The following is a 26,333-nucleotide window of genomic DNA, read 5'->3' as shown; positions in this document are numbered from 1 at the left end:
AGAGAACATTACTCTCGGCTATCTACAAATGTGTCCTCATTTTCTTCACAGTTTCTGTGGCTGCTGCTCAGAAGCGTCCTTACCGTTCTCCTTGTAGCCCATGCCCAGAATGACCTCAGGGGCCCTGTAATAACGTGTCACCACATACGGAGTCATCATGAAGCTCGTGCCTGCTGTCCTGGCCAGTCCAAAGTCTAGGATTTTCAATGTACAATCAGACTTGACTACAATGTTACTTGGTTTTAAGTCCTGACAATAGGAACAAGAGAAGAAATTAAAAGCCAGCCTCAAATGGAATATATGGTTTCCATCTACCCAGTCGACATGGCAGCCTTGTGATAGCACAGATGGGCCCCCCTTGACTGGAGAGCCCTACGAAAAGCAAAAAAGTGCTGCCCCGAGAAGTTTACAGTTAGTGTTTCGATTTTTTGTTTTAATATCCTCAGAAACTTTTTTAAACTCAGAAGAGAACTGTATCATTTTTACAATTTAAGCTCATCTTGGAAAGAGGTTTTAGAAAAAAAATCATTTACTGTCATCTGTTAGGTTTCTCCTTATGGCAACGTAAAACTTTCAGCTTATATTTCATTTCTAGGCCTGACAGAAGAGCAGATCAGGGCAGCTGTCTTTATGGACCAGAAGCAAACAACGGAAAGGAACTGTCTTGTTTCAGCTGCACCTCTGACCTCTGCCAATCAAGGGGCTAGAAAGCACAAGGCTTCTCAGAAGCTGACTCTCAATGAGCTGAAACAAAATATTAAACAAAATCAACTGCAGGGTGCTGAAGCTTCCTCCTGCACAGTAGTGATTCTGATTAATGTGCTGATTCTATAGGAAAATAAACGAGGATGCATATTATATTTAACCAAGCTCATCTACATAAAGAAAAGAATCCAGGTTGCTCTTTCTCTTCTCCACAAGCATCTTAATTATCATTCTGAAGTAGGTGTTCTTACCCTGTGAATAATTCCAGCAGAGTGAAGGTGCTTGATGCCACACAACATTTGGTACAGCAGGTAAGACATTCGTTCATGGTCTAACTCCATCTGAATCACCTGACACAAGTTGGCATCCATCAGTTCCATTACTAAGTAACTGCAAGGTGAATCCACAATGTTAGTTCCAAATCGCAAGACCTGTGAAGTGCTTCAAACGAGTCAGAATCCTCTCCTAGACCTGTAAGTCGTCCCAACTTTCCAGCTCAACTTTTGACAAATTAAGAATATGAAAAACTTGCAAGTATTGCATGCGTGTTACCCATGGTAACCCTACCACGAGAGTGCTAACAGAAGTAGCATTTATTAGTGTGTGGTTCCTGTCCATATATTTTCTACCTTCATCTTGTTCTCACTTCACCCTGAATTCTCTGAACTCTTTCTTGAGTATTATGATTACAAATAAAAAAAATTCAGAATAGCATCTTCCATTAAATGCAGTGTATCTGTGTGAAACAAAGGAGTCAATCCCTCTCCTCTGCTTATTGTCACTATACTTCTGGTAGGTTTTTTTGTCACAAAATCAAAAAACACCACAAAAATAGAAACGAAGGCTAAAGATGATTTTTATCATGTCCTTTATTAATATTTCTCAAAGTGAGTTGACTCATTCTAGAAAGCTCACAGAATAAATTAAAAATAATAAAAAATGTAAAATAAGTAATAAGCTTTCTCTGATTCTGATTGAACCAAGAACATGGGACAACAAAGCACAAAGAGCCAGAAGTTCAGAGAGTAGCAGAAATGTCTTTCCAGGAGGTAACACCAGAAACAGAGACTCCTGTCCTATCCCTGGATCCTTTCCATTTGCTGCCAGTCCTCACCTCCCTTTGGTGTCCACAAGGGATTTCATTCATTTGATTTTTGTCAGTATCACTTGAGTTATCTGAATGCTATGCTCCCCCTTCCTTCACGAGTTTTGTTACTTACACATCTTGGAACTCCTCCAGCGTTTTCTGGGGTGTGAAGACATTTAATAAACTAATAATCTGGAGAAGGGACAGTGGAAGGGACAGAAGGAGAGAAAGAAAAAGGGAGAAAATTAACTATTTAAAAAACATATTTAAACAAGTACTTATTCCAACTCGAAGTCACATATGTACTAGTGCTATGGTGGAAACAGAAAAGTTGGAAAAATTTTCTAGAACTATCTCACGGAACACAGAAAACTGCACTCAGAAAGGACATGCAATCTGTCTTCAGGTTAAAATCAATTAAAAATTAGACAGAAAGAAGTATCAGAGAAGATACATAATTGTGATATTGCTTTAGAGTGTGGTCCTCCTTGGTAAATATAGGTTGTAATGTAATTCAACAAAAAAGGAGAAAAAGCCATGTAAGAAAAGTAAGGCAGCAGTGAAACTCCCAGCAAGACTTAGTAAGGCCACGTCCTCCTTCAAACAAACAAGGTGGGGTCTTAAGTCAGTGTTCTAAGTCAAGGCAGTGTTCTCAGTCAAGGCAGTGTTCTAAGTCAAGGCAGTGTTCTCAGTCAAGGCAGTGTTCTCAGTCAAGGCAGTGTTCTAAGTCAAGGCAGTGTTCTATGTCAAGAAGGTATTCTGAGTCAAGAGTTTTTGTGTTGTTGAAACTAAAGGTTTCTTTTGCTTCTATTTCACACTCAAATATTATTTAAACTAATGCTTCAATGGTATGTGTGAGGAAAGGTATATCTTAGATGATATCAATGATGAATTTAATGGAAAATGTATTTTTGAAGTTATCAAAATGCTGTTTCTTAAACTTTTTTGTTTCCTGATTTAGTTATTTTATATATTAAATAGTAAAGAAGTTTATCTTCTAGTATAAGTAAATTTTGAAAAGAAATTTGTTTTATGCAAATAAATTGCATGCATATATAACTCAAAATTTTCTTTCAGTTAAATATTCTGTATTAATGTGTCAGTGGGAAGTAGAACTAAAAAATATAGAGAACAATCTTCTACTCGTAGGACAGACACAACCATTTCACAAAAATAAGCTTAAGATTTACACATCTTTAAGACATGAACTAATGAATTTCAGTAAACTTCATAAGCATGAAATAATAAATAAAGCAAAATGGTTTTTAATATCTGAGAAATGCAGTCAATTCTAGGGAATGTTTTAAAGCTTCAGTAGTTTTCATTTGTTGAAGATTTTTGTTGAGGAAAAAAGTGACAATATCATCAAATACTTTTACATATATATACATGGCAACGGTTATAACATATCAAAACATCCAGGATTATCTATCTCCTCTGAAGCAACTTTGCGGTATGAAATACGCATATAGAAATAAAATTGTTTCAAAATATTTTTAAAACTTGTGATTAAAGTTTTAATTTAATTTGTGCTTTGTTATTCTGTATACTTAGTTATGGTGTGTTTTGAAAAATGTCTACATATATCAATGGAACATACATCATAAGCCTGTTTTTCTAGTACTTTATCAATCTTGGAAAGTAATTCATTTTTATATTTCTTCAAACAGAAACATCAGAGACTGTGTGTAGGACACACACACACACACACAACATACAAACAACCCTTAAAGATGAAAAAATGCTAATCCATATTACCTGGTAAATAAATAATCTAGGTAATCTAAATTAGTCTAGAAAATAGAATTACAATGTTATGTAAATGAAGGATTATTATTTTAAAAGGTGAAGTCCCCACTATGTATTCTTGTTGCCATGCCCATGTTTTATCACCTTCATCTTCTTTGATTTCCCTTTTCAGGATTTCTCCTCTGTTCTTTCTTTGGTCCATTATAAATCTGAATTCCTACTAATAACTAATCAAATATCTTGTCTTTAGAATCAGATCATCACAGGTTATTTCCATTTTTGTTCAGTGCTTTCCAGGCAGGAATCTGACTCGGTTCCTTTTTCATTCGAGCATCTTAAAATGCACAGATGTGAATCAGTGTTTGTCATGGCCCCACAATAATGTCAGCTATCACTTCCTAGAATTGTGTTCATTTTCTAAATGGATTGGCTCTTCTATTATTGAAAATTTAATTGGGATTCCTTTACTATTTCACTTTACTTTCCACAGCATTAACAGAGTTCTGCTTTTACTTAGTATTACAAGCACTAATGTGGAATTTATATTTGGGGTGAAATTCATCTCTGTTAACAAGTTCTGGAAATTTATTTCCACAGACTTATAAACATACATGCATACAAACATATATACATACACACATAAAAGGGGGTAGCAGGCAGGATTCCACTTACAAATTCCCATTTCAATTTGGAAATCCATTTTAGGTATCATAAATGTGAACCCCCATATTCCAATCAAGGATGAGGGTATGACTCCCTCAAATTGGCCAAGTAACTGAGAATTCCTCCAAATGTATTTATTGCATTATAGGGGCTGGAAGGAGGATTAGAGAGATACAAATATATGAAAACAAAAACTATCAAAACTTCCCACACAGTTGCTTTATTGTTCATGTCCATCTTCCATGGCCTACAGTATTTCTCATACTCTTTGCTATCACAGAAGGAGTTGGCACTGGTCATGCGGTTAATCGATCTCCTGCCTTTATTTAACACACAGAAAGAACAAATTGTTTTAGTAGAATGACTTTTCTTTGGAATCATCCTTTCCATCATTTCCGTATTCCTTTATAGAAATCTGCTCCTCGCATGGCCAAATGAGAGGTGGGTACATAATTCATAAGCTTTCTCTTTCTTAGTGAAGCCTTTCTTGCTCAATCTGTTTAAAAGAGTAACCCTACCCATTCTGCACTGACCAGAATTTTTTATCTTCCTTCTTTGCTTCATTTTACTTGATACCACTTATTAGTATTTGACATTCTATACACTTACCTACCTACTTTGCAGACTGCCTTTGTCTCCCCAGTGAGCACCACGTGGCAGGAATTTGTCTCTCCTATCTTCACTGCTGTATTCTTAGCATCTTAGAGCATCTAGATCTATACCTGGCACATTCTATTCATTTAACAAGTATTTGTCAAACAAATGACTGAGCTAAAGTGTCATTGGAGTAGAGTAATAGAGGAAAAGAGAAACACTCATTAGGCCTAAATCCATTTATTTGTATTTTAAATATCTTTCAACTCATACGTTTGCTTCTTCTTAGTGCCACTGATAGACGGTTAGCCTCATGACAAATTCACTTGTTTATAAAAACTGCATGGATAATTTCTTATATTCTGTGATTTTCATACTCAAGAAAAACTTTGTAGGGAGTTATTATTATATGTTTATAATAATTATTTATATTACATGTTTACATGTAATAAATTATATGTATATGTAATGATTATAATTATAATCTATTTATTTGTTTTCAACTTTTTATTGATTTATAATCATTTTACAATGTTGTGTCAAATTCCAGTGTAGAGCACAATTTTTCAGTTATACACGAACATGTATATATTCTTCGTCACATTTTTTTCTCTGTGAGATACCATAAGATCTTGTATATATTTCCCTGTGCTATACAGTATAATCTTGTTTATCTATTCTACAATTTTGAAATCCCAGTCTATCTCTTTCCACCCACCCCCCTTGGCAACCACAAGTTTATATTTTATGTCTGTGAGTCTATTTCTGTTTTGTATTTATGCTTTGTTTGTTTGTGTTTTTTTAGATTCCACATATGAGCGATCTCATATGGTATTTTTCTTTCTCTTTCTGGCTTACTTCACTTAGAATGACATTCTCCAGGAGCATCCATGTTGCTGCAAATGGCGTTATGTTGTCGGTTTTTATGGCTGAGTAGTATTCCATTGTATAAATATACCACATCTTCTTTATCCAGTCATCTGTTGATGGACATTTAGGCTGTTTCCATGTCTTGGCTATTGTAAATAATGTTGCTATGAACATTGTCTTTATTAAAACAGCAGTTATCTTCCATTTCTCCTTACTAAGAAGAATGAAAGCATAGAAAGAGTTCTCGACACCTCTGACAGTGGTTGAAGAAGATTATACTCTGAAGTGAAGAAAGCCCTGTAATAGTGTTCCCTACTGAGTTCCAATGAGAAATGTTCTTGACAATCCTGTTCTGAAGCGCTTTGCAGATATGTCCCTGCACATTTGCCCAGCCCTACAAAAAGCAAGATGCCAAAGCACAGTGTGCACACTGAACAGTTGGAGGCCACCTATAGCTAAAACAAAAAGGAGATACAAATCTTCACCTGTTAATAATTAAATTTAAATTATAAAGAAATACAGTATATTGTTCTATAAGATATTTTTGGTTTTGGTTTGTTTGTCTCTTTGTTTTGGAAAAGCATGAAGCTCTCTGGTTAATTTTGATCAAGATAACCAAATACAGTTTATTTCTTAACAGGGAAATATCTATCAGATTCATCCCCTACACGCCATATGGTTTTCAGATGATTTTTAAGCAGAAAGCTACTATGAGGACAATGAAATCAAATGTAGCATATGGGCAGGATAAACAATCTTAAGAGACAGAAATTGCAAAGTAAAGAAAGTCTTTCCTACTCAAGTTGGCATACTGATTTTCTTTCCCCAATCTTACCTCCTCCCACTGCCAGAGGTTTAAAATAACAACTCACGTTTTTATGGTTCACACACTTCATGAGGACCAGCTCCCGGTAAGCTCTCTTGGCATGTGTTTGGTTCTGAAAGGGTCTGCTGAGCTTCTTAATGGCCACATTTCTGTCAAGGACAGCGTCATATGCAGCACTGCAGAGATGCAAACACGATCCAGAGTTAAGAACAAAGGAGCCCTTAGAATTCCTGACTCAACTAAAGATAGGGATAGGGAAAATATGAGTCAGGAATGTACTCAAATACCTGCTCCTCAAGTCCAGTGTCAATCAGACTGTAAATAAAGACATAAGAGTGACTAGTATGGAAACATTCTATTTGCTAGGAAAAGAAAACAGCATATAATTGCATCAGTGAGTGGGGAACGAAAGAAGAAAGAAAAGTGTTCAACTTTCCCACTAGCTGTGTGACTGTGGCAAGTCATTTAATCTCTCTGGGCTTGAATTTCTCATCTACTGATAAGATAATATCGATTATTATCAATATCTAATAATATCTATTATAATGTGATATTAATATGTGATATTTAGCTATAAAACTTTAACATTCTCTGGTTATTTTGAGTGGACATTCATTCTTTACTCATTCGCAGGAACCAGTTTTTAAGGTGTGAGATTAACTGACGTGAATACATAAGTGAGCTGATGCTCAAAGTGTATTAACAATAACAAAGCTTGAAATAAGGAACACAACCAGAGGGGATTTCAGAAGCATAAATAACTACATTTAAATACAAAGACAGAAATGAATGCTACTAACATTTGAAGTTTTCAAACTATTTGAGAATGATCATTTACCATGCTTTGAAAAGGCAATCAATACAGAGTATTGTTTGTTTCTCCCATGCTCAGAATACATGGCGATCAAAAAAGGAAATGAGTTTCTTCTTGCTATTATACCTAATAAACCCACTCACAAAATGTTTCCCATCCCTGCAAATTTGGGTTATGCTGGATTTTGTCTTAGTTGCCAGGATGGAAGGCAGCAACCAGTATCCTACAGATCTATTGAACTGAAAGTGACATTGACCAGTTAGGGCTCATGCCACTAAATTGAAAGATAAAGAAAGGAATAACTGTATTGTAAGATAATGAAAGACTCACAGAGTAAGGTTGTACAGTCAGAGTTTATCTGGTCTATGCCTCCATTTAGTATTTACTCCTCTCCAAAATATATCCATCAAAAGTTTGACCAGTCTGCTTGAGCATCCTCAAAAATACAGACCCCTTTGTATCAAGGCAGCTCATTCTATTGTTGGACAGCTTTGAGAGTCAGAAATGTCATCATTCTTATGAGCAGAGTTATTTCTCTGTGATTTCTATTGATTACTGTCAGCCCTGCCTTCCAGAGCAACTCAAAATAAAGTATTCCCTTTTTATTATGATAGACCCATAATGTTTGAAATCCTTTAAAGGACTGAGCACAATGCTCAGTCTACTCTATACGCATTCAGTAAACACTCAATAACTCTTAGCTTTTCTTATTTTTCCCCTAAGTCTTTTCTTTGTTAAGCTAAATATCACCAGTGTCCTACCACCATTTGTCAGAGTGTGATTTCAAGTCCTATTACCATCTGGTCAGTTTCCTCTGAATATATTCCTGTCTGTTGATACCCTCTGAAAATGTGAACCCTTGACTAAATAAACATTGTTACTCTAAGCATGGAGTGTCAGTAAAGACTAGAGAAAGGCTATTAACTCCTTCATTCACTTGCTTGCTCATTCAATCTGTTGACACAGTTAATACAGCTAAGTCTGTCCTGGCTTCTTGGGTAAATACATCACACACTATTGACACACAGTGAGCCTATGCTAATTAAAAATTCTGCCTTTTTCAAAATTTCTGCTGTTATTCAACTCTGTATGTCAGCACTGGGACTTCTGTTCTTGCGTTTGTTCTCGCTAACCTATCAATGGCAGCATGAGTAAAGGAAAGAGTCAAAGGAGCCTTACAGGTAATGCACAAGGACAACAGTGAATTTGGAAATATAGGAACTGAACTTGCTTTCTGAAGTTAAGAAATTGTATCAGCAGGAAACTGATCAGATGAAGTAGGAGGGTATAGCTGAGTTGTAGAGTGTGTGCTTAGCATGCATGAGGTCCTGGGTTCAATCCCCAGTACCTCCATTGAAATGAATATATAAACCCAATTATCTCATCCCCCAAATGAAAATAAATTTTTTTAAATATTAAAAAACAAGCCAAAAAAACCAAACCAAACAAAAAAAAAGGAAATTGATCAGAACAATCACCTTAAAGAGAAAGACTAAATTTTAAGCACAAACAATTTAAATCATTAAAATATCTAGCAAAAAAATAGTAGTCAGTCCTGTGGACCTAGGAAAGAGTCAGAGAGGCAAATTCTGGTTCGCCTGGCCAAATAAGAAAGTGCTCTCCCAGATAGGTCCAGGGATCCAGTCAGCCAGGCAGACATCCCTATTGTGATTGTTGGAGACTGCAGCCAGTTAGCAATCTGATCTGTGTCTCCTTGGGCTGACTCTATCCTCTGCAGTCAAAATTCTGCTTATCGGGCTCTCCTTCAGAATTTTGCATGCAAGAATTCTGCCCATGTTTGGTTAGCTTGGCTATTACATATCTCATAATTTAATAAATTGGCATCTGGTTTCATGTGTGAGCCTTTAGTGAGGCTTGTCAATGTGAGTATGAGTCCCAGAGATACTGAACAGATCCTGCAAGACAGTGAGCCCAAGTGGGACAACTGAGAAAATGCCGCCCCGTGGGGATCCTGGCAGGTTCTTGCCAGTTTCTCCTAGAAACATGGTGACGCTCTCTCTCCCTCTGGTACCTCTTTCTTGAAGCAGTTCCAGGTCTGAATCTCAGCACTGCCCCTTACTAGATGGGGAGCTATGACCAATTCATTTACACTTTCTGGCATCAACTTCCACATACTTAAAAACAGAGATGATAATAACCTGACAAGATTGTTGTCAGTCATAAATGATGTAGTAATATATCTACAGTGCCTCACCCAGAGCGAGCACTCAATAAATAATGACGATCAGTATTTTCAAAGTCAGTGTCCTTGGTGGAGCCACTGTGTAATGCAGGCTAGGATAAAAAATAACTTTTTATATTTATGTGCTATAATTGGACATCTACCTACTAATCAGCAGTTTTTAATCTTTCTACTAATCACAAATCCATTCAACTATACCACTATCTTGACCACATTTCACAAGTTTGTCCCAGGATATAAAAGTTTGAGGCAAGAGCTTTGTTAAAATCCAGATACATTATAGGTCTGTAGTTCTATTACTTACCACTCCAATAAGCTATCTTGTATGATTTGTTTTTAATGAAACCTGTACTCCCAGTGATCACTACATCCTTTCCTAATGACTTACAGAGTATATTTTCTAACTAATACTAGGACCAATGTCAAGTTCATCAGGTGTCTCTCATAACCTCTTTCTTCCCTCTAAAGAAATAAGAATATTTGCCTGTCTACAGTTGTATGGAATACTGTGCTTTGGCTCACCGAAATTCCATTTATGTCCTGCATCATGCCTTCCTGTTCTGAAGAGACTTGAGAGCTACACATACAATTCCTGGTTGCTTTTGCAGCTAGTACTCTGGATTCCAGTATGGCCCTGCCATGCAGATGCAACCATGAGAGATTCATAAGGCAAAAGTGAGGGTGGTCATCTCCTAACATTTCTCGGTTGGCAACAAGGTCTCATGAAGACGTGAGATTTTCTTCTGAAGCAGCGATTCATGTCACTGTCCAGATGCCTAGGTGAGAAGAGAGGTTGAAGCAGAGGCAGCAGTGGTCTCCAGATTCCGGGGCCCCGTAACCAGCATGATGGCGTGGCGATGACGGCAGTAACGAGTGCACAGTTCCAGCTCTGTGCTTCCCAAATCTCGGTTACAATCATGTATTCTGGAAGTTCAGTTTTTCAGAGGTGGCAGCTCCCCTGGCAATTCAGCCCTCTGGTGTCTGGGAGTCATTCCAGGAAGCCCAGACTAGAGACCACTTCTCCAGGCTTTCCAATGATTTTGCAATCACCCAATTTACCATATTAAGTCTTTACCTACTTATAATGTTTCTGTCTCCTGCCATGAACCCTGGCTGACACTACAATCTTTCCCATTTTCTGTAATTCCTCAGTGATTACTGGCAGCAGTTTAGCAAACACATCTGCAAATTGGCATCCCTGCTGCATAGTCACAAATTAATCTCTGAGAGTTTTCCATCACTCTTGTCATTCTTTTTTTGTGTCTTGGTTTATAGAATTCTACTTTTTTTTCTTTCAGTAGTTTTTCTTTTGTCATCTTGCAGGTAAAAAAAGTTAAAAATCTTTATGAAGATTTTCCAGCAACTTCTAGCAACTTTCCAGCAATTTTGCTAAACATATTCTAGCAATTTGTTGACATACAGTACTAACTCCACTTCTACCAGATTCATCCATAAAAGAAAGATATAGCCTTCTGTTGTTTTACTCCTGTCATTTAATCCAGTTTTATAATGCAATAAAACCATGTCTACTTCCTTGAATGTATTTATATAAACACACACACACACACACACAAAACACATCCCTGTAGGCAAGTCTTGTTCTCAACATAAAATCCATTGTTTTGCTTTTTTCCCTTCTGGTAATTGCAGATAACCTCTTGCTAAATGTTCTTCCTAAGTCATAATTATTTATTTGATAGTTTCTCTTGTTCCCCTTCCCTATTACATTTATAATCAAATGACATATAAAATGTGCTTGATCACATTACTATGTTTGTGGCCAAAAAATAAAAAATAAACAAAAAATCTCTAGGCATTATGAGAAAAACTTTATGTGTTAGAAAATAAATTTTTTTAAAAACTTTACTGAACACCTCAGGCATCTTGAGCCATAGCTGGGTAGGGCAAATTCTGTCCTGGAATATATACTGCACCCTTCACTGCTCTTTTCCCATGTTCCCATGTTCTCACTTTGACCTTTTCCCAAAGCCAAGACTTTAATTGAAAACTATCAAAAAAATCTCTACCCAGTGCCCTCAAATATCTCACTTTTATGCCCAAACATTACAGTCTCTAGTCATGGCCAACCTGCAAAATCACCTCTACCTCAGGGTTTTGTAACTGTTTCTTCTGCCAGGAATGCTCCTCCCACATCCTCACTTGCCTGACTCAATCCCGTAATTCAAGTTTCAGTCTAAATATCGTCTCCTCAGTAGAGGCCTTCCCTAATCCCCCCATCAAAAGTCAACAGATGGAAAGGGGGAGGGATAAATTAGGAGTTTAGGATTAACAGATATACACTATTCTATATAAAATAGATAAACAACAAGGACCTCCTGTATAGCACAGTGAACTATATTCAATTTCTTGTCATAAACTATAATGGAAAAGAATCTGAAAGTATATACACACATATATATGCATAACTGAGCCACTTTGCTGTACACCTAAAACTAACATTGTAAATCAACTATACTTCAATACAAAATAAATTTTTTTAAAAAGCCATCAGTTTATTTTTGGATTAATTTGTCATTGAATTGCTTGGCTAGATCAATTTGCTTATACTTTGTTAGGGGTGCTTTTGATTACAAGTAATAGAATTATGACTAATAGGGGCTTAACTATTAAAGAGATTTGTTATATTATATAACAGGAAGTTTAGAAGCAGGCATATCTAAGTTTCATTATACATTATAACTCTCATGGGCTCTAGACATTTTTGGTTTCTGATTTTCTGAAAATTGTTTCTCAGCATGTTGGGGGGAAAACCCAGGAACAGGAGTCCATTAGTGCATCAAAGGGCAGTGCGGGTGCTGTGACGCACTGCTAAGATTCCCCTTAAGGAATAAAGGACTTTATCCCAGCCGGTGGGAATGCTGCTAGCAGCCCCTCAGCTCTGAGCCCCCTGTGGTTATAACCTCAGCTGAAAAGAGCTGCCCAACCAAAGTTACACTCTCTTCATGAGCAGCCTTCAATCAGTGACTGATAAACCTGGGATTATAAAAGCCTGGCCACCTCGCCCCAGTTTAGGACAGCTGGGAAGGCTGATTCCCTCTTCAGAATTCCCAACAGGGTCACCTGAGGCTTCCACTGAGATTTCACTGCAGCCAAACTTCATTCTCTGCTTCCGTCCTTTCCTTTTAAACCCCCAAAACACTCCCTAATAAATTTTCTGCATCTGATCATCATCTCAAAGTGTATTTTCTGAGGAACACAACGATTGACAAGCAGTAACTCACAGTCAAATAGAGCAATCAGCTGTGGAGTTTGCCTGGATCTTTTTCTATGCAAAAGGCAGGATCCCCTTGTGGATAAAGGTGGCCAAGATTTGTAAATATTTTTACACATACATGTACATAACTTTATGCAAAATTTATTACAAAATTTTGGAGACAAAGCAGATGTTGAAACAAAGAGTAAAGATGCTTCAGCAAGGCAATCAGCATTTTCTTGGCACCCCTTATAATTCCAATTGAAGAACAACTTTTTGTAAGTAAGTCCTAAATTTCAGATGCATTTTTTCCAAAATCACTTAAAAACCTTTAATCATAGGATTTAGTGAATGGAGCATCTCAATACTTCAGCTCTTAAGAACTTTAGGGAATAGATATTATTATAAACGAATACTTGTCAATAAAAGCACACTGAAATGTGGTGGAAGGAACTGAAGCAAGAAAGGCTGAACAAATCAAATAATAAAAATCACATTGAAAAAAGTCTTCTTCAGGAAAATACCAGTGAAACCAAATGACAGACAAGATAGGGCTAAAAAGTTTCAGTTGATTACAATACATGAGGATATATGAAGAATAATTATTTTTCTCATGTTATATTTTTAATATTTAGGTAATCAAATGTGAACACATTTTAAAATTTTATTTGCATTAATTTTTTATGTTTTACGTAATTTTTTTCAATTTCAATAGTACTATTTTGACACCCACCAATGTATTTTAGTGTGCCTTTCGCTGTCTAAGTTTTCCCAATTTAGAAATGATATGGTCTCCCGCTACTGATGGCCACTGTGCTTCTTGCTAAAGAGGATTTTGCACATTGTTTCCACAAGACGGAAGAGGCAGAAGTAGGTCACTGCTCTTCCAGGGTTATTCTTACTACATTCTTACCTTTGCCTATTTCCTGGCAATAAAATTCAAAGTCTGATTCATATTTAATAGTTTTATTTTAATAAGATTTTCCTTACAAATCTGCATGCAAGTTAGGTGAGTGTCAGAACCTGGATGATGTCAGAGTCAGCTAAGGAGTGGAAGTATATTGAGCACATCATCTTTATTTGTGCAAGAAACTTTACTCTGAAACGGTGACTCTCTGATTGGCCTTGTAGTAAACATGCACTATGTCTAAAATTAACGGAACTAAAGACGGTAAGAGGTTCCTTTGGCTCAGAGGTCGGTACTATTTCTTGACACCTGCCAAATTAATGAGACCCATTAAGTGACCCACAGGAATTGCAAATGGTTCCTGCACACAGGACATACAATTACGACAGGAATAAACTGCACTGCCCAGCCCATGGGCCTAGCCTCTGTCCCCCAAGGCCTTCCCAGCACAGCGTTTCCTGCTCCATGCTTGCCCTCCATTAATCTGACAGCTGGTGCTCACTGCTAACTGCGAATGACCCCAACACCTCTGGACTCTAAAAATGTGAATTAGCTATTCCTTCCAGCCCCTGAACCGCTTTCCTTTGTTACTGCTCCGTTCCTCTTTATCTACTGTTCATTTTTTCTTTATTCACCTCCCCTACTCTGACATTTGGGCTGATACTTAAGAAACTGAATTCTACCCCTGCAGCAGTTGATCTGTGCAATCGCTGTGGTACACTTACCATATGATGCCCTTCAGTACATTTTCTGCTGTCCTCAAAGTTGTTGTGCTCCTGGATGGCCTGAAGGATTTAGCGCCATATCCCCTACATGTTTACTGCATGGAGTTCTATTTGCTACTGCAAAATGTTTATTTCCAGAGCTTTAAATATGTTAGGAAAATGGCATTAAATAAGCTGAGGACAAAAGTTTAAATAAACCAAGTAGCACATTTTAAATTAATGTTGTGTTACTCAAGATGCCAAGATACTATCTTCACTAAGATGTCTTCTAAAGCTCCTGATTCACACACACAACTATCTACTGATCACCTTAATTGGATGTCTCAAAAATATCTGAAAATTAATATGTCCCAAACTGAAGAACCTCTGACCTCTCTCTTAACCTTAAATTTCCCTCCTCCAGTCATTCTCTTAAATACCCATCTGTTCAAGTGCAGAAGTCACCCTCACTTTTCCTTCTCATCTCCGCCCATATCCAATCCATGAAGGCCCGTATTTACCTCCAATGTGTATTTTCAAATTAACCCACTTAACTCCATTTCCATTATCACGTCTTACAAGTACTGCAGAGACTGCCCTTAAATAGTCTCCTTACGGAAATTCTTGCTTCTCTCTAATCCGCACCTCACCATCCTCATCAAGTCTCATTACATCTAAATTGGGCTGGCCCTGCCACGTTATTTTGTGTCTGAGACTCCTGCTTATTTTTAGTGCTTATCAAGAAAATGCCTTAAAGTAACACAGCATTAATAAAATAACTAATAGAACTTCATAAATTGTTACGAAAATTAAGTTAGATTAACTTAAAAAAAAAAACCTGTCACACTGCTTGATTGTAAGTCCAGTGAGGGCAGGAGCCACCTGAGTTTTGATCACCTTTTCCCCACAGTTTTACTGAGACATAACTGACATATAACATTGCATTAAAGTGTACAACAAAATTATTTGATATATGTATATATTGTAAAATCGTTATCACAATAATCCTAGCTAATGTTCATTTCATCACCTCAGTTACAAAATTTTTTAATGAGCAGTTTTAAGATTTACTCTCTTCACAACTTTCAAATATACAGTACAGTATTGTTAACTGTAGTTATCTGGCTGTGCATTGCACCTATCTTATAACTTATCTATTTTATAACTGGAAGTTTAGACCTTTAGAACACCTTCAACCATCCCTCCTCCCACTCCCAGCCCCGTCTCTGGCAACCACCAATCTGCTTCGGTATCTATGAGTTCAGTTTTTTTCGATTCCACATAATGTGTGATCATACAGTATTTGCTTTTCTCTGACTTCCTTCACTTAGCATAATCCCCTCAAGGTCCATCCATGTTGACACAGATGGCAGGATTCCCTTCTTTTTTATGGTTGAATAATATTCCACTGTGTGTATGTATATATATACTTTTTTTTTCTTTATCCATTCACCCATCAGTGGACTTAGGTTGTTTCCATGTCTTGGCTACTATAAATAATGCTGCAATGAGACTTACTCACCTTTATTTGCACTGAGAGCACAGTACAGTGTCTGGCATATAGTTGGCCCTAAATAAGTATTTTCAAACAAGTAAGCTAATTAATGATTGAAATACTCCTAATTGTAGAGCAAAATGAATTAAAGGTCTCAGATTTCTACAAACATGAGTCAAATCACTTTTGAATATTTCTAAAGTCATATGCTTCACCTTTATAATTCATGTAAAATTTGCATTTTGATCTCATATAGATCTGTATTTGTTTTAATATAAAATTTCATTTCCCCATCAATCTCGGTCTTCACATGAAATCTGAGTTCCAGGAAGACCTGCCGTATCCATCACGGGGCTGTGTGTGCTCTTGGTGTGCTGTACCAGCACCCTCCCCGGTCTAGGCCTTACCCTGAGGCACAGAATCCAGTTTGAAAAACGGAAGATTAACAAATAGGCTGTTTTCTTTTTACCCAAATTTTATTAGCATTTCTATGCAACAATTACGTGAATGTATTTTCTTCCAGCAGTAAATGTTTTCCTAATATCAAATAATTTACCAGATTTGGTTTAGGTAAGATCAGCTAGATTCGTCCTCACATTGATAGCTACCGGCATGAAGCCTGGGTAAACCCAAAATGTGAAGACTTGATATAATTGTTAACACTAGGTCAAAAAAGTGTCTCCACATAGGCAATTTTGATTTTCTTTTGATGTTATTCAAGTATTCATGGAAACTGGGATTGGGTTTCTTCCAGTAAGGAGTTTTATTATTTATATAGCACAGGCTGTTGTTAACTTAGACAGGAAATCCCCTGGGTTCCTAAGTTTTATGTATGCAATAACCATCTAAGATAGGCACTTGTAGTATCCCCATTGTTCAGATGACAAAACTGACGCTTAACAGTAACAACCAGTATTTATTGGTTCTAAGCAGTTCTTCTCCCAATTCATTGACTTCTAAAGTTCTTAATACTTTCGGATGTGAGAGCAATCTTTCACCCCATTGATCACCAGGGTTGATTTGGCTGATCCGGCTGGCTAGGCGAGTGTCTCCTTCCTCCCTCACAGCTCCATGTGCGTCCCTCCCGAAGCTGCGCGCTCGGTTGAAGAGGACGACCAACCCCGATAGAGGAGGACCGTTCTTCTAGGTCAAGGTCAAGGGTGTACGAGTAACTGCGCTCCCCTGCTACAGCCTCCAAACAAGCTCTCTACAGGTCTTAATACTTTCTATATACTAACTCATTTGATCCTCACTAAAATCATACGAAATAAGAATTACTACGATCTCTTTATAGTTATTTTTACCATTCTTGCAACTTTTCTACAAGTTTAAAATTATTTCAAAATAAAAAGAACATCTTTATTATAAATATATAGGAGCACAGTACATATTTGAAAAATTATAATGTAACTGATACATGACTGCAACATTGACATCTTTTAATTTTTCTCCAGTTTGTCTAGACTTTATTAGGATTTTCTACATTTTCTTTATTATCTTTATTACCAAATCAAAAGTTACAAATCTTTGCAAGCTATTCCACTAAAATGACAGCTTTTCTGATTTCTAATTTTACAGTTAATTCATTCTTTCATTCATTTACATATTTAGTCAACAAATAGATAAATAATATTTAGATAACTGAAAGAGTTGATAATAGAAAAATCACTTCGTGATAATAACTAAAATTTGCATTTATTGTCTAAACAGATATTACCTAACTTGCTGTATTTTTACAGAAAATTGGGAAACTAGTAGAGCTAAGGAAACTGAGGCAGAGTGGTTAAATAACTTGCTCATGAAACAATTAGTGCATGAGTACTGGGGACAGAATGCTGCTAAAGCTTTACTCCTCATACTTACAAAAGAAACAAAAATTGGGTTTACAGAACATAGCAAAATATAAACAAATTACAAAATTGTTTTTGATTAGATGATCAAATTCTTAGAGAAACGTGACAAAACCAGATAAATGGCTAGTAACTTCTGCAAGTGTCAGTTGTTTTTTGTTTGTTTTAAACAAACATGAAGATTATTCAGCAAAGGTTTGGCCTATATGGTATTCTTCTCACAAAACCTATCTCCATAAGAACTGTAAACAGTGATAGAAAATTGGCGTTTTGAGACTATACATTGGGATTTCTTTGCACGACTATCAAAAAGGTATCCCACTCATCAAATACAAGTATTGATTTCACTCCTAAATGCATGCCTGCCTCTTGTGCTCTCCACCTTCTTCCTGTTGGTTGGTGTCCTTAACAACCTGCTTACTGACCCCAAATGGATTTCCTGACGAGCTGGTTTTAACAGCCCCCCACTGCATCCTGCTTCTGTGGTTTTATGTGTGGTCAGTTTAGGAACCCAAGGCACCCAACACTCATAAGCACCAAAATGGAAAAGAGATGTATTTATCTACTCCTTTGTGATGTAGTCAGAGTTTAGAGAAAGGTCAAAATGTACATCACTTTAACAATAACCAAAATTTTCTTCTCACAAAGGCTCTTTCTGCATCATTGGTAAAAATTAAACCAGTGCGTGTGTGTGTGTGTGTGTGTGCGTGCCTGTGCACGCATGCACATATGCATATATATTTTTATTAATTGTTTATTCTAGGATATCACATGAAACCATTTGAATATAAATTCTGTGTCTTCCAGGATTATAATAATAATAATACCTCTCTTTTTTTGGTTAAGCACCTTAAGGAAATGGAATTCCATTGTAACATTTCTAATTTCTAATTTGAACTAATACTCAGTTTTGAAAATCAAGTTCATTTAAGACTTGCATGACTATCTCTTCATTCACTCAACAAAAATTTACTGATCTTCTACTATGTCTCTGTTTTTACTTATTGGATATTTTTATTTGGATAAAATAAAAAACTTCATAGAAGAAGGTTAAATGTTACTAGATTATGTAATATGTTATAAAATTAAGTAAAAACTGGCTAATATTTATTCTGATAGATACAAAAAAGTTCAGGCTAAGTTTCTTGTACTCAAAAAAACTATAACATAGTGGGGAATACCTAACACAGGAGTAAAATACAAACTGAAAATATTAAGTCAAAAATAAGAGAAGAAAATACTAGACACTAATGAGAAAGCCTCGTTTTAAGGAAATATGGAGGATGGCAAAGAGGATAACTGCTCGAGGTGGTAAAATGGAGTGGATCTAGCTGCAAACGCAGGGATTCGTTTATACAGGATAAAACCCTGCCCAGCATCAGCAGGGAAAGCAGCCTAAATGGGTTCAGACGCCAGGGCATAGGTAGAGATGGTGGGGGTGGAGACCTTGTGGATGTTCACTTCTGTCGGCTTTTAGTTTTGCAGTGAAATAGGAAGCAAGATCATCAGCTGAGAGAAAGGATGGGGGAAAAGGTGTTAGAGTTTTGAAGATAGAGGAAGGGATAAACGTGTCACCTAGCTTGGTAGAAACGTAATGGACTAGAGATTCTGAGCAGTAATAAAGGCCGACTGCATCTTTTGGTCTGGAATTTAGGAGCAAATAGTCAACACGACTACATGATTTTCTCCAGCCACGTTTATCTATCTTAGTGGAGAGGAGTCAGATTCACCCAGCGTTTGAATTTTGCCAGGAAGGAAGAGAGAAGGCAGTTGAGGGTTTATATAGGGGATAGATTGTCATATGAAGCACAATATCTAAGCTGTGTAAAGAGGAAAACGAGTACATGAGGGTGGTCAGGAACAGAAAAATGATGGCAGATCGTAGATTGTAGGTCCTTGTGGGATTAGAAATAGGTGCTAATATCAAATCAAATGTATTGCTCCTTCTAGAAACAAACATTTCAGTTGAAATTGCTAATATAGCTTCATTTTGATAATTGAAAACGTATATAAATAAGATCTTGTGTGTCTTTTTGCTTGTTTTGTTTTTATTATCTAGCTAACAGGCATACAGAAAGTTTAAGAGTCAGGGAGAAATACAGAAAATAATAAACATGGAGAATTAGCACTGCAGACTGTGGCACTGAATTTGAGGATTTAATAAAACCCAAACTGCATGTCAAAACTAATATATCAGTTTTGAAAAACACAGGGAACTACCTACTTAGCTAGGGATTTATCTTAGCATCTGTACTAGCTGTATTTTAAAAATAAGACCTATGTTTTTCCCACAGCTTATATCATAAACTATAGCTTTACTGTAGTTTAAAGACAGAAAATGAGAAAAAGAAAAAAGGTCCCATGAGGTTATGATCAAATTACTGGCAGCATGTTGTGCCAAGATGCAATTAGTCAATTGTTTCAGCATAAATCTTGTTTATAGGTCAGTAACTAATGTAAAATGTTAATGTTTAAAAATGTTCTGCTTGCCACTAAATATTTTTAAACCGTGTTATTTATGAGACCTTCCAAATAGCATTTTACATGAATGCTGACATTGACTATCAAAGTATCATATTTAAATTATGAAATAAGAGTCTGAAATGCTAACTTGGAAAGCACAGCCAATAATATTTGATAAAAGTATTGAAATAAATTGACGTGTACAAGCTTCGAAAGAGGTTATCAAATATGAACTCAATGAAATGCCAACCTAGAACTTAATTCTAATAGTCACCTCTTTTTGTTCTGCCTTAGGCAGGAGATAAGATACTCTTCTAGTCCATAAAGTTCTCAAATAATGCGTTAATAAGCAACTAATATAATCCTTCATACTTAGATAAAATTGGATATGACTCTAATTTTATTGCTTATGCATGCTGAGTTAAAACGTTGAGTAGTGTAACAGTTATACTTATAATAGTTTTATACTGCACTTTGTTGACTGCTGAAAAGAAAATTCAAACAGAACACATTTTTTTGTATTGCAAAATGCATCTAGTCAAATATATTTATCTTATTGAAGACTCAGCCAAAATTACTTTTGAAACTATAGATTGACTATGAGTCATAAAAAATGTACACATTCAAGAATATGAAGTCAAACCGATTAATTTTCTCATGTAGTTCAACAAAAATTTGCCTCTAGTATTTCTGATCTCAATCTCAACTCCAATTTCTTTAATTTACAAATAACATAAGTTTTAAAAGAGCAAATCTCATGCTGTTTTACTTTAATTTTCTAGGGTTAAGACCACCATCTCTTTTTACTCCACCTTCTCTTTCATCAGCTTCCCCTTGTAAAATGTAGAATCAGAGTGGCTGCAGACATTTTGGGGAACTGCCTGAGGGGAAATTAAGTTAAAAATACATTTATTTTGGTAGTGGATTATTATATGCTTCACAGTCATTTAAATTGTTGCAGCTGTTACAGAAGTAGGCACGCATGCTAAGAATATTGCAACCATTGGGTGCATTCACCTGGTAACCAATGTTGTGACAGGAAGTGGCAGGACCAGAAATTACATCACAGAATGAACAGTGCCTGACCCTGGAAGTCTGCAGGCATATAGGTAGTGGTGGAGAAACAAGGTTTGAAATATATGAATCCACAAGATAGTCTGTAAACAACTTTTCCAAACATTACAGCCCATATATAAAAGAAACTAGAGCTTTCCCCAAACAATAATTCTAAACATGTATATGACATTATCAGTTATGAATTGTGAAGCTGAAAAATATTTTCTAAACTATTAATAACAAAAGGTAAGTTTTGAAGATATTTAGATATGATATATCTGATAAGAGATTAATATTCAAAATATACAAAGAACCCTCACAACTCAGCATCAAAAAAGCCCAAACAACTCAATTAAAAAATGGGCAAAGAACCTGAACAGACATTCTTCCAAAGGAGACATCCAGATGGCCACCAGGCATATGAAAAGATGCTCAGCACCACCAGTCATCAGGGAAATGCAAATCAAAACCACTAAGAGATATCACTTCACATCTGTCAAAATAGCTATTATGAAAATGACAGCAAATGACAAGCATTGGTGAGGATGTGGAGAAAAGAGAGTCCTGGTACACTGTTGGTGGGATTGTAAATTGGTACAGCCACTACAGAAGACAGAATGGAAGTTCTTCAAAAAACTAAAAATAGAACTACCATATGATCCAGCAATTCCACTGCTGGGTATATATCCAAAGAAAATAAAGACACTAATTCTAGGAGATACATACATACCAGTGTTTATAGCTGCATTATGTACAATTGCCAAGATGAATCAACAGTGCTTATCAACAGATGAATGGATAAAGAAGATACAATATAAATATATATTGTGTGTACATACACACACACACACACACACACACACACACACACAATGGAATATTACTCAGCTGTAAAAAATGAAATTCTGCCCTTTACAACAATGTGGATGGACTTAGGGAGTATTATGCTTAGTGAAATGAGTCAGAGGAAGACAAATACTGTATAATATCATCTATATGTGGAATCTAAAAAAATAAAACAAACTAGTGAATATAACAAAAAAGAAGCAGACTCACAGATATGGAGAAGAAACCAGTGGTTACTAGTGGGAAAAGAGAAAGGGGAAGGGGTGAGATGGGGTATATAGGTGAGACAGGGATATCAGATTAAGAGACACAAACTACTATGTATAAAATAAATAAGCAACAAGGATACATTATACAGCACAAAGAAATATAGCCATTATTTTATAATAACTTTAAATGGAGTATAATCTATAAAAATATTGAATTACTATGTTGTACACCTAAAACTAGTATAATATTGTAAATCAACTACACACCAGTAAAAATATAGATATTCTTCCTTCCAGGTTTTGCTTAAAATACCACACCTTCTCTTACATAATTGCTCACACCTTCACAAGGGAGACAACCCACTGATGAATGGCTCTGACTCTGATAACGCTCTTTCTTAAATCAAACCAAACCTATTACATTCTTTCTTAAATCAAACCTCCTATTAATCCTATGTATGTTCTCGGGAGCCAAACTGAGCAAGTTTACTCATTTACTGACACAAGTGTCTTCAAATATTTGAAGATATCTTTCATCTTCCTGAAAAGTCAACCTCTCTCCAAATTAAGTATCTCTAGCTCTAGACTCAATAACCGCACCCTCCTATGTGCATTATCAAGTGTAACTGTGAATTCATAGATCACTAATTTATCCAGCCACAGTCATATATTCATGCCACTAAATGGAAAAGGTCCCTTATCAGACAAATTTTAAAGTTTGCGGCAACTCAAACTTGAGTTAATAACAATTAGTAATCAAATCTTGCAAAGCAACATCAATGTCCACTCTACTCCCTCCATCTCACTGCCATCACTCACACGCACACACACATTTTCCAGTCTATTACTTCTGTGTGTATTCTATTTCATCTATAAGCTGATAATAACATTCAAGTGTTTCAGATTTTCCAAAGAAACAGAAGCCAGGAAAATGGAAAAATACTAACTCTGGCAAGTAAAAATTGTATATTCTCCTCATCATTCAAATTTAGGTACACATTCAGATTCCAACAGGCTGCAATTTACACACACACGTGGGCATGTGTGTATGCACACAGGTATACACTCACATACACACACACATAGATACACAAACTATTGGCGGCTAGAGACTGAGACTTGATAATTACTTCCCAGGCTTCCTACCAGATGTACAACAAATACTCTGCAAAGTGCTGAAAGCACTGTGCTTGTCAGCAGCAATTTACAAAAGGGAAGAAAAAGCATATTGTACATTTCCAGAAATAGCAAATGGGCTACATATCAAGAATGAATTTTTAGCTAGAAAAACTTCTAATCACTGAACTGACACCCTCATTTTATTTATACAAGAGGAAACTAAGGCCTAAGAGGACAACTGACTTACCCAAAGCCACGCAGCTTATTTGCGACCCAGGTTCTGTAAGACTTTGTCCTGTGTTCTAAAGAGTTCAGCTACACTATAACATACAAGCCAAGCTCAGCATGGGATCATGAGGGAATCCTGAAGGGATCATGAAACCATCTTACAAGATGGATACTGTTTACAAAAAAAGGATGCTAGTAACTTACAAAAATTATAAAAATTATAACCCATGGTGAACATGAGATACTTGACCACTGAACAAGATACTAAGAGGTATAGTTCACACCTCAGATGTAGTGACACAAGGTATCAACCCCTGCACTGGAGGAAATTGTGTCATGAGTTCCATGTCTTTGTTGGGGGTTAAGGGGGGTCCTGTGTTCAATAAAAACAAAACAGAGCTCTGTAGAATTTACTTTTACAGATTAGACTTTTTAAAATGTACTCTGAGCAATCTAATAGAACTCTAAAGAAAATAATCTTTTGATAATATTGATGTAATAAGAAACAGATAAGCGTAATTCACATTTAGTAAGACAAAATGAAATATCAGGTCTAGACCAGAATAGAAAATAATCTTCAATCCAGATGAAAGAATTTTCACCAGCTCTTTTATGTGTCTGTGGGTGTGAGTATACACACACATTTGTGTGTGTGTGTTTGGACTTGGGGAAAAAGAGAGAGGACCAGAATTTTTTGAGCATCTAATATGTGTTACACACTGCATTTTACATTTTAGTTATACCATAAAACTTACTCCTTATAAAACTTCACAAAATGCTATGATGTAGGTATTATTATCCTCATTTTGCAAATAAGGAAAGTGAAGTTCTGGGGGCTTCAGGCCATAATGCTAATAAATGGCAGAGGCTAGGCTGAAATCTATGCATGTTGAATGTTAAAGTCTATAATCATTCAAGTGATGAATTGAAACAGGATGTTTGATCAAAACTTCATCATTTATTCTTTATGATTTCTTACTTCATTATATAGTATTTGTCTTTATTTTTACATAGTGTGGATTCAGTCATTCTTGTTTCATATTACACAATTATCAGAGTACCCCACATCAAACAGTCCAGGTACGATTACATCTAACTATCTTCACTGAGCAGAACCTCTTAATAGTTAGAGGAAGGACAAACACAGGTGCACAGTATTCTTTGGAAAACTCTGTCTGACAAGGCTTATTACTGTTTCAGTCTGTCCTGTGTTAAGAAGTGACCTCCCCTTAACCTGTAAGGTGTATATTTAAGCAAAATAAGTGTTGAATTCCCTGATTGCAGCAAACTTTAACAAAGCAATACATACTTCTAGTTCTAACAAGCTAATGACTCAGTAGCCATTAGACTAAAACTTGTCTAAAATCCTCCAGACATGGGAATGTAAGTATGTTTGACACATTTCCAAGACATCATCCTTCCAAGAACCTCATCCACTTATGAGGATTAGCTGAAGGAGCCTGAGGAAGGCAAATGAGATGACCTTGCATTTGTTTTCCAGGCTGTATAATAAATCACCCCAAACTTAATGGTTTAAAATAACAAACATTTATTATCTCAGAGTTTTTGTGGGTTAGGAGTCCATGAATGCAGAACCTAGCTGGATCCTTTGCTCAAGGTCTCACAAGGCTACAATCAAGGGATTGGCAAGGAAGGAACTTTCTGGAGCTGAAGGTTCTCTTCTGAGTTCACATAGTTGTGGGAAGAATTCAGTCCCTGTGCTTGTAGGATGGAGGTCCCTATTTTCTTGCTTACAACAGCCAGGGGCTCCTATCAGCTTCTAGAGGCCGCCTCTGGGTCATAGACTCATGGCCCACTTACCACATGGTGACCTACTCCTTCAACGCCAGCAGGAGATTCCCTCACTCCATCTCAAGATAGTCTTATCACCTAATCGAGGAAGTGACTATCCTACCCGCTTTGCCATAATTTATTGACTAGAAGACACAGGTTCCACCTGTACCCAAGAGGAGAGGGTTACACAAGGGTTTGACTCACTAGGGCTCACCTAAGGGTGCATCCACCACACACTTGCCATGGACTGAATGTTTGTGTGCCCCACCCCAAATCCCTGTGTTGAAACCCTACCCCCTAATGTGATGGTATTAAGAAGTGGGGTCTTTGGGAGATAATGAGGAATAGATGAGTTCATGAGGCTGGAGCCCTCATAAGTGCTATTAGCGCCCTTATAAGAGCCCTGAGAGAGCTTGCTTCCTCTCTCACCGTGTGATAATACAGTAAGGAAATAGCCGTCTATGAACTAGGAAACAGACTCTCACCACACACTGAACCTGACCAGTGCAGGCAACCTGATCTTGGACTTCCTGCCTCCAGAACTGTGAGAAATAAATTTCTGTTGTTTATAAGCCACCCAGTTATGGCATTTTGTTACAGCAGCCTGAGCTGATCAAGGTAGACTTCAAGGCAGAAAGTTTTAGCACTGAAGTTAGTCATCTAGGTCTCCTTGCTCATCAACAAGTCTTCACTTCATTCTAAATCAATTGCAGTTTCTGACATGGAACAAGGACAATGAGAAGCCATCCATCTGGATTTTAATTGTCCCATGGGAAGAAAACAAAAGTGGATTATGAAGGTGTTACAAGCAAGTTACCAAGTGAGCAACACAAATTTCATCCTTTTGATGATCCAGATAATGTAGCTAGATTACCTGCTTTGCTCCTTTGTTTTAGGACTTCCAGTTAAGTCACTATTTTGAAGCATCAATGGATGG

The 26,333-nt window shown here is 36.6% G+C and overlaps 1 protein-coding gene across 20 annotated transcripts in view; it reads right to left on the bottom strand.

Annotated features, from left to right (window-relative positions):
• MAPK10 (mitogen-activated protein kinase 10) overlaps window positions 1-26,333 on the bottom strand; it is a 441,743-nt gene that overhangs the window by 69,702 nt on the left and 345,708 nt on the right. For all 20 annotated transcript variants that reach the window (XM_032498595.1, XM_032498590.1, XM_032498619.1 and 17 more), the window contains 4 exons: window positions 6,541-6,670; window positions 1,926-1,984; window positions 957-1,095; window positions 84-249 (listed from right to left, as the gene is read on the bottom strand). In XM_032498595.1, coding sequence (XP_032354486.1) covers window positions 84-249; window positions 957-1,095; window positions 1,926-1,984; window positions 6,541-6,670 — 494 coding nt within the window. The remainder of the gene's footprint in view (window positions 1-83; window positions 250-956; window positions 1,096-1,925; window positions 1,985-6,540; window positions 6,671-26,333) is intronic.

The sequence above is a fragment of the Camelus ferus genome, chromosome 2 (assembly GCF_009834535.1).
Source record: "Camelus ferus isolate YT-003-E chromosome 2, BCGSAC_Cfer_1.0, whole genome shotgun sequence".
NCBI lineage: Eukaryota > Metazoa > Chordata > Mammalia > Artiodactyla > Camelidae > Camelus > Camelus ferus.
The sequence above is the reverse complement of the archived record's forward strand: the minus strand, read 5'-3'. Positions and strand labels throughout refer to the sequence as shown.